General features: G+C 32.6%; 4 protein-coding genes across 25 annotated transcripts in view; 3 read left to right on the top strand and 1 right to left on the bottom strand.

Moving 5' to 3' along the window:
- Nucleotides 1–10,000, bottom strand: part of rg (A kinase anchor protein rugose) — a 1,000,951-nt gene that overhangs the window by 588,314 nt on the left and 402,637 nt on the right. The gene's annotated exons all lie outside the window — the stretch shown is intronic.
- Nucleotides 1,283–2,409, top strand: LOC122262822 (pupal cuticle protein Edg-84A-like). The gene is made up of 4 exons (XM_043030987.2): nt 1,283–1,332; nt 1,658–1,738; nt 1,900–2,037; nt 2,242–2,409. The coding sequence occupies exons 1-4, from the start codon at nt 1,321–1,323 to the stop codon at nt 2,365–2,367; spliced, it is 357 nt and encodes a 118-aa protein (XP_042886921.2). The 5' UTR covers nt 1,283–1,320; the 3' UTR covers nt 2,368–2,409.
- On the top strand, nt 4,229–5,491 carry LOC122262813 (pupal cuticle protein Edg-84A-like). The gene is made up of 4 exons (XM_043030979.2): nt 4,229–4,286; nt 4,616–4,696; nt 4,848–4,985; nt 5,200–5,491. The coding sequence occupies exons 1-4, from the start codon at nt 4,275–4,277 to the stop codon at nt 5,323–5,325; spliced, it is 357 nt and encodes a 118-aa protein (XP_042886913.2). The 5' UTR covers nt 4,229–4,274; the 3' UTR covers nt 5,326–5,491.
- On the top strand, nt 7,500–8,289 carry LOC122262815 (pupal cuticle protein Edg-84A; the record flags this gene model as incomplete). The annotated part of the gene is made up of 3 exons (XM_086535985.1): nt 7,500–7,586; nt 7,739–7,876; nt 8,071–8,289. Coding segments are annotated over 3 exons (351 nt in total), but the record flags the coding sequence as incomplete, so codon positions are not given.

Below are 10,000 nucleotides of genomic sequence, written 5' to 3'. Positions count from 1 at the left end.
TATATACACACAATGATATATACGTAAATACACATATCAATATATATACATGTATATTTGTATATAGACACTGTATATGTGAGTGCTTGTGGCAATGAGTACGTAAACATATGTTGGCTCAGAATATCATACTGTATAAAATGTTCGTTCCCCGTGAAACAAAAGAGACTCTTACGACGGCAAAAATATCACATTCGAGAAAGAGCAATTCCTCAAAACATAAAATAACCACAACTTTTGTATATCATAAACAGAAAGGATATTTCCCAATACATCAAGTTCTATAATATCATATGAAGTGATAACCTTTACTCAACATATACTTTTTTTTAATAACTGAAAATCTGATTCCTTTAAAACTTCTTTTTTCTAAGATCAAAGGGATAAAAAAAAGTATGTCATCCACTCATTCTCAAAAACTGATTTTTTATTATTCCATTCTTTATCAAGGAACTAAGGCTATTCTAATTATAATATAACCAACATGTTCTTAAAATACATTAGTATTACAAGTCACATTCTATTCGTATTAGTCGCTATTGGATTAGACAATTCTAATAATTAATAACGACACGGTGTAAACCACACCTTAATCTGAAATCTTGCATGTTGAAATTCAGTTAGTGTAATATTCATGCTTATCCAAAAATGCATAAACAACTTAAAGAAAATAAATGTTCGTGTGTGTATCTGTGACACAAGTTAAATCCCTTACACTCATAAGTGATACCGACGGTAAAATAGATCTACAGATTATCTTTACCAACAACAAAGAAAATCTGCATTACTGTTTACAGAGAACAACTAACACTTAATTAAATATTTTCTTAATATTAAAGCAAATTAATTTATACTCCTTTGAAAGAGTGAGACAGTGAGAGAAAGAGAAAGAGAGATATACAGGCAGACAAAGAGGCAATGGAAGAGACAGAGGAACAGAAGAAAGAGAGACAAAGAGGCAGGAGAGAACTGAGACAGAGAGAGGAGAGGCCCGAACAATACTGATATAATTTTTCATATAAAAAACAATATACAACCTGGATATGACATAACGTCGAGAACGCAAAAGTGACATGCCAAAACGTGAACGTCGATCACTAATTTACAAACATCGTTGCGAATCATGAAAGAATGTCACTATTTTTTTAAGGGGCGGGGGGAGGGGGCTGAAAGTGGCTTCAACCTGCAACGAGAATCGAGTGTTCTTGCTCAATTATCATCCAAGGCTGAAAAATTTTGCTGTATATAAAGAGCACCGGGACAAACGATCTTCACTCGAACACCAACCATCACTAGAAACAACCGATCTCGTCTTTCAGGATGATCTACCAAGTTAGTTGTTCTTCGGTTCTAGATTTCGCTGTCTTGGCGAGTGATTAGTGATAAGTGTAACACCACATGTGCCTGAGGAGCGAACTTGGATTTAATGCACGAAGGATTTTACGTGAAATCTGCGTGAAGAAATGTTATTTTCAAATTTCACAAAAAAGTGATATCCTTTGAGAATCGATGCATTCATATTCTCCAATGGCCATAACTATAATACGGATTACTGGCAATTGTACTATCAGTTGGTATAATGTAATTTCTTATTTTCTTTAAAAAATCCTTATATTCTGCAATGATGTTTTGATAAACAAAAGAAATCTGATTACAGGCAATTGTAGTTCTGATGGCCCTGGCCGTGTCACAGGCCCATCCTAGTAACTACGGCGGAGGAGGACCTGTTTATGCCTCTGTAAGTTGCCCGGGTTAAAAATCGTATCAATTAAAAATAAGAATACTGACACTGAAAATAACGATAACAAGATCAGATACATAATAACATGACTATACAACTACGTCACATTTCATACTAACCGTAAAAGCTTCAGCCATTAACACCGAGACTGGTTTCAGGGCCCCATTCCCTATAATTTCAACTACGCCGTGAACGACGCCTACACGGGAAACAACTTCGGTCAGAGCGAGAAGTCCGACGGCAACAATGTGTGGGGTTCCTACACTGTCGCCCTACCCGACGGCCGCAAGCAACAAGTAAATACATCATATTCTCACATGTTTTTGTCTTTCAAGTTATATCATAAGGTATTATATCAATTGTAAATAATAACGATGATGATAATAAGTAATGATAGTGATAATTTATGGGAGTAACTCAAAATCACACATCTAATATTTTCTAATGTGTATGTCTGATGGTACTACAATGAACTAAACATAATTCCTCATCTTACACAGGTCGACTACACTGCTGACCACGGCAGGGGATTCGTGGCCAAGGTCAGCTATTCCGGCAAGGCTCAACATCCTACGGTCTATGGCCCTGCCATCACCTTCCCACAGAACGGTGGGGGGTATCACTAAAGACCACTTGGCATTTGCATATTAAACCCTAACACTTTTATATCCGGTAGATGATATGTTTTTGAAATAAATGTATATATCTCCAAAACTCTCTTGATTTACTTCACATTAATATTCTAATACAGGCAAGTCCACTATGAACATGGAAAGAAACAAATAAAAAAACATATTTTAAACTGCTAATTAGGCACACATTGGAAACTATTTTTTCGTATTAATACACTACAGATGTATTAGGCTGAAATATACATTACATTGATTAAAGTGCACGTTACATATAACTCCCTATATACTGTAAGATGAAAAAACAGCATTTTACTGGCATTACCACTTATGGTTATCATAGTTTCAGTGCCACAAATTTTATTTACATGACTACATAAGCATATATATATATATATATATATATATATATATATATATATATATATATATATATATATATATATATATATATATATATATATATAAATAGACATATATATAATTTATATACACAACTATATACTGATATATGTATGCATTTATTTATAATATATATGTTATATAATATATCTAATATTCATATAACATATATATATATATATATATATATGTATTTATATACACACACAATGATATATACGTAAATACACATATCAATATATATACATGTATATTTGTATATAGACACTGTATATGTGAGTGCTTGTGGCAATGAGTACGTAAACATATGTTGGCACAGAATATCATACTGTATAAAATGTTCGTTCCCCGTGCAACAGAAGAGACTCTTACGACGGCAAACATATCACATTCGAGAAAGAGCAATTCCTCAAAACATAAAATAACCACAACTTTTGTATATCATAAACAGAAAGGATATTTCCCAATACATCAAGTTCTACAATATCATATGAAGAGATAACCTTTACTCAACATATACATTTTTTAATAGCTGAAAATCTGATTCCTTTAAAACTTTTCATAGATCAAAGGGATAAAAAAAAAAAGTATGTCATCCACTCATTCTCAAAAACTGATTTTTTTATTATTCCATTCTTTATCAAGGAACTAAAGCTATTCTAATTATAATATAACCAACATGTTCTTAAAATGCATTAGTAAAACAAGTCACATTCTATTCGTATTAGTCGCTATTGGATTAGACAATTCTAATAATTAATAACGACACGGTGTAAACCACACCTTAATATGAAATCTTGCATGTGAAATTCAGTTAGTGTAATATTTATGTTTATCCAAAAATGCATGACTTAAAGAAAATAAATGTTCGTGTGTGTATGTGACACAAGTTAAATACCTTAATTAGACTCATAAGTGATACCAACGGTAAAGTACATCTACAGATTATCTTTACCAACAGCAAAGATAATCCACATTACAGTTTACAGAGAACAATTAACACTTAATGAAATATTTTCTTAATATTAAAACAAATTAATTTATACTCCTTTGAAAGAGTAGGGCAGTGAGAGCAAGAGATAGATATACAGGCAGACAGAGAGGCAGAAGAGAGAGAAGCAAAGAGGCAGGAGAGAAATGAGACAGATAGAGAGAGGAGAGTCCCGAACAATAATGATATAATTTTTCATATAAAAAACAATATACAACCTGGATATGACATAACGTCGAGAACGCAAAAGTGACACGCCAAAACGTGAACGTCGAGCACTAATTGACAAACACCGTCGCGAATCATGAAAGAATGTTACTATTTTTTTAAGGGGGAGGGGTGGGGTAGTGGGGGGGCCTGAAAGTGGCTTCAACCTGCAACAAGAATCGAGTGTTCTTGCTCAATCATCATCCAAGGCTGAAAAATGTTGCTGTATATAAAGAGCACCGGGACAAACGATCTTCACTCGAACACCAACCATCACTAGAAACAACCGATCTCGTCTTTCAGGATGATCTACCAAGTTAGTTGTTCTTCGGTTCTAGATTTCGCTGTCTTGGCGAGTGATTAGTGATAAGTGTAACACCACATGTGCCTGAGGAGCGAACTTGGATCTAATGCACGAAGGATTTTACGTGAAATCTGCGTGAAGAAATGTTATTTTCAAATTTCACAAAAAAAGTGATATCCTTTGAGAATCGATGCATTCATATTCTCCAATGGCCATAATTATAATACGGATTACTGGCAATTGTACTATCAGTTGGTATAATGTAATTTCTTATTTTCTTTTAAAAAGTCCTTATATTCTGCAATGATGTTTTGGTAAATAAAAAAGAAATCTGATTGCAGGCAATTCTAGTTCTGGTGGCTCTGGCCGTGTCACAGGCCCATCCTAGTAACTACGGCGGAGGAGGACCTGTTTATGCCTCTGTAAGTTGCCCGGGTTAAACATTTACAAAGGAATGCTGACATTGGAAATAACGATAACAAGTTCAGGTACATAATAACATGACTATACAACTACGTCACATTTCATACTAACCGTAAAAGCTTCAGCCATTAACACCGAGACTGGTTTCAGGGCCCTATTCCTTATAATTTCAACTACGCCGTGAACGACGCCTACACGGGAAACAACTTCGGTCAGAGCGAGAAGTCCGACGGCAACAATGTGTGGGGTTCCTACACTGTCGCCCTACCCGACGGCCGCAAGCAACAAGTAAATACATCATATTCTCACATGTTTTTGTCTTTCAAGTTATATCGTAAGGTTTTTAAATCAATGATAACGATGATAAAAACAATAAGAACAATATGTAATGATAGTGATAACATATTGGAGTAACTCAAAATCACATATCCAATACCTTTTCACCATGTGTATTGTCTGATGGTACTGCAATGAACTAAACATAATTTCTCATCCTACACAGGTCGACTACACTGCTGACCACGGCAGGGGATTCGTGGCCAAGGTCAGCTATTCCGGCAAGGCTCAACATCCTACGGTCTATGGCCCTGCCATTACCTTCCCACAGAACGGTGGGGGATATCATTAAAGACCACTTGCATATTAAGCCCTAACACTTTTATATCCGGTAGATGATATGTTTTTGAAATAAATGTATATATCTCCAAAACTCTCTTTATTTACTTCACATTCATATTCTAATACATGCAAGTTCATTATGAACATGGAAAGAAACAAATAAAAATATACATACTCTAAACTGCTAATTGGGCACACATTGGAAACTATTTTTTTTTCGTATAAGTACAATCTACAGATGCATTAGGCTGAAATATACATTACATTGATTGAAGTGCACGTTACATATATGTCCCTATATAATGTGATGGGAAAAAAAACAGCATTTTACCGGCATTGCCACTTATCGTTGTTAAAATTTCAGTGCCACAAATTTTATTTATATGGTTACGTAAGGATATATATATATATATATATATTTATATATATATATACATATACACATATATATCATTATATATACACAACTATATACTGATATATGTATGCATTTATCTATTATATTATATATAATATTTATATAACATATATATGTATTTATATACACACACATTGATATATGTAAATAAATACATATATCAATATATATATATATATATACATATACATGTATATATGTATATAGACACTGTATATGTGAGTGCTTGTGTGTAAATGAGTACGTAAACATATGTTGGCACATGATATACTGTATAAAATGTTCGTTCCCCGTGCAACAGAAGAGACTCTTACGACGGCAAAACTATCAAATTCCAAAAAGAACAATTCCTCAAAACATACAATAACTACAACCTTTGTATTTCATAAAAAAAAAAGATCTTTCCAAATACATCAAGTTCTACAATATCATATGAAGAGATAACCTTTACTCAACATATATATATATTTTTTTTTAATTAATAACTATGAAAATCTGATTCTTTTAAAACTTTTTTTTATAGATGAAAGGGATAAACAAAATTATGTCATCCACTCATTCTCAAAAACATTTTTAATTATTTCATTCTTTATCAAGAAACTGAGGCTATTCTCATTATAATATAACCAACATTTTCTTAAAAACGCATTAGTAATACAAGTCACATTTTATTCGTATTAATCGCAATATGATTAGATAATTCTAATAATTAATAACGACACAGTGTAAACCACACCTAAATCTGAAGAAATCTTGCTTGTTGAAAACAAGTTTGTGTAATATTCATGCTTATCCAAAAATGCATAAACGACTTAAAGAAAATAAATGCTCGTGTGTGTATGTGTAACACAAGTTAAATCCCGTAATTAGACTCATAAGTGATACCAACGGTAAAGTACATCTACAGATTATCTTTACCAACAGCAAAGATAATCTGCATTACAGTTTACAGAGAATAATTAACACTTAATTAAATATTTTCTTAATATTAAAGCAAATTAATTAAAACTCCTATGAAAGAGTGAGACAGTCAGAGAAAGAGATAGATATACAGGCAGACAAAGAGGCAATGGAAGAGACAGAGGAACAGAAGAAAGAGAGACAAAGAGGCAGGAGAGAACTGAGACAGATAATAAAACAATATACAACCTGGATATGACATAACGTTGAGAACGCAAAAGTGACATGCCAAAACGAGAACGTCGATCACTAATTGACAAACATCGTCGCGAATCATGAAAGAATGTCACTATTTTTTAAGGGGGGAGGGGAGGGGAGGGGAAGTGGGGTATTCAACCTGCAATGAGAATCGAGTTCTTGCTCTATCATCATCCAAGGCTGAACAATTTTGCTGTATATAAAGAGCACCGGGACAAACGATCTTCACTCGAACACCAACCATCACTAGAAACAAGCGATCTCGTCTTTCAGAATGATCTACCAAGTTAGTTGTTCTTCGGTTCTAGATTTCGCTGTCTTGGCGAGTGATTAGTGATAAGTGTAACACCACATGTGCCTGAGGAGCGAACTTGGATCTAATGCACGAAGGATTTTACGTGAAATCTGCGTGAAGAAATGTTATTTTCAAATTTCACAAAAAAAGTGATATCCTTTGAGAATCGATGCATTCATATTCTCCAATGGCCATAACTATAATACGGATTACTGGCAATTGTACTATCAGTTGGTATAATGTAATTTCTAATTTTTCTTTAAAAAAGTCCTTATATTCTGTAATGATGTTTTGATAAACAAAAGAAATCTGATTGCAGGCAATTGTAGTTCTGGTGGCCCTGGCCGTGTCACAGGCCCACCCTAGTAACTACGGCGGAGGAGGACCTGTTTATGCCTCTGTAAGTTGCCCGGGTTATAAATTCATAAAAAGAATACTGACATTGAAAATAACGATAACAAGATCAGATAAATAATAACATAACTATACAACTACGTCACATTTCATACTAACCGTTAAAGCTTCAGCCATTAACACCGATACTGGTTTCAGGGCCCCATTCCCTATAATTTCAACTACGCCGTGAACGACGCCTACACGGGAAACAACTTCGGTCAGAGCGAGAAGTCCGACGGCAACAATGTGTGGGGTTCCTACACTGTCGCCCTACCCGACGGCCGCAAGCAACAAGTAAATACATCATATTCTCACATGTTTTTGTTTTTCAAGTATAATAATAAGGATGATGATGATATTGATAATAATAAGTAATGATAGTGATAATTTATTGGAGTAACTCAAAATCACATATCCAATACCTTTTCACCATGTGTATTGTCTGATGGTACTGCAATGAACTAAAAATAATTTCTCATCCTACACAGGTCGACTACACTGCTGACCACGGCAGGGGATTCGTGGCCAAGGTCAGCTATTCCGGCAAGGCTCAACATCCTACGGTCTATGGCCCTGCCATCACCTTCCCACAGAACGGTGGGGGATATCACTAAAGACCACTTGGCATTTGAATATTAAGCCCTAATACTTTTATATCTTCGATAATACAATTTGCTGGTAGATATGTTTTTGAAATAAATTTATAATACTCCAAAACTCTATTTACTTCCCTTTTTAATTACTTCACATTTTTAAATTCATATATGCAAGTTCATTATGAACATGAAAAGAAACAAATAAAAATCTACAATAAAAAGAATGTTTCAAGTTTTTCTATTTACTAATTGGACAAACATTGCAAACATTTATTGTGCTGATATGTACATTGCATTGAATGAAGTGTACGTTACATATAGCTCCCTGTATACTGTGAAATGAAAAAAATAATAATAACATAGCATTTCACAGATATTGCCTCTTTTGGTTGTCATAATTTCAGTGCCACAATTTTTATTCACATGGTTACGTAAGCAAACGTTGGCCCGGATGGAAAAGCGATCCCAGTTGTAGGCTGAATTAAGGATTTATTTTTAGTCTGGTTCTATATCATTTTACATAACATGTAATATCCTATCCCACATAAACTGAGAGTTCAACGTATCACTTTTATGATTGATATCACAATCTCGACATTCGGTTTCGGGTATTATATATTATATTATGCAGTGTAAATTGATCTAATAATATAACAATGGTTTAGATCTGTATGATGAGATATCAAATATATGAATCAGTGTTTTGTAATACTAAAAGTTTCATTGGTTATTCAACGGACGGTTAATGAAGGTTAAATCACGAAAATAAGGACTCGGTCATTATATATACATATATACATACTATATATACATATGCATACATATATAAATATACATATATACATATATATATATATATATATATATATATATACATATACATATACGCATACATATATATACATATATATACATATACGTATATTTACATATATATATATATATAGAGAGAGAGAGAGACAGAGATGTGTAAGCGTGTGTATGTGTGTGCGCGTGCGTGTGTGTTTTGTATACATACATGAATATATCTATATAATATATATATTTATATATAATATATATACATTATATATACATATATACATTATATATATATACATATTGTATAAACATATATATCTATTTATTTGTATATACATATATCATATATATATATATATATATATATATATATATTATATATATATATATTATATATTATATATATATCATATCATGTACATATATATATATATATATATATATATATATATATATATATATATATATATATATATATATATATATATATTATACATATATATATTGTGTATATATATATATATATATATATATATATATATATATATATATATATATATATTATATATATAATATATATATATATATATATAATATATATATACGTATATATATATATATATATATATATATATATATATATATATATATATATATATATATATATATATATACATATATATATATATATATACATGTGTATATGTGTATGTATATGTGTATGTGTGTGTTTATGCTATAATTCGGGCGTGTGCCACATCATTCTACTAAAATGTACTACCAAGAATAAAACAGCCAAGTTTCTAATTGAATCCCTCCCCTCCCTCACTCATATATTCATTATCTCTCTCTCTCTCTCTCTCCCCCTCTCTCTCTCTTTCTCTTTCTCTTTCTCTCTCGCCAAAAGCGTCCGCGAGGTCAAAAGCTGTTTGCTTAATCAGGCGTGGTCTCTCATTCTCACTCTCTCCCCCCCCCCCCCCCCTCCCTCCCTCCCTCTCTCTCTCTCTCTCTCTCTCTCTCT

Source organism: Penaeus japonicus, unplaced genomic scaffold (assembly GCF_977035675.1).
Source record: "Penaeus japonicus unplaced genomic scaffold, GWHDUDI00000001_assembly GWHDUDI00000004, whole genome shotgun sequence".
NCBI classification, from domain to species: domain Eukaryota; kingdom Metazoa; phylum Arthropoda; class Malacostraca; order Decapoda; family Penaeidae; genus Penaeus; species Penaeus japonicus.
Note: the sequence above shows the minus strand (reverse complement) of the source record. Positions and strands in the feature narration are given on the sequence as shown.

Excerpts from the sequence above, each read along its gene's own strand:
- LOC122262822 (XM_043030987.2), top strand. Across the intron at positions 1,739-1,899 it reads GAGGACCTGTTTATGCCTCT|GGCCCCATTCCCTATAATTT; the intron begins GTAAGTTGCCCG and ends GACTGGTTTCAG. Across the intron at positions 2,038-2,241 it reads CCGACGGCCGCAAGCAACAA|GTCGACTACACTGCTGACCA; the intron begins GTAAATACATCA and ends CATCTTACACAG.
- LOC122262813 (XM_043030979.2), top strand. Across the intron at positions 4,697-4,847 it reads GAGGACCTGTTTATGCCTCT|GGCCCTATTCCTTATAATTT; the intron begins GTAAGTTGCCCG and ends GACTGGTTTCAG. Across the intron at positions 4,986-5,199 it reads CCGACGGCCGCAAGCAACAA|GTCGACTACACTGCTGACCA; the intron begins GTAAATACATCA and ends CATCCTACACAG.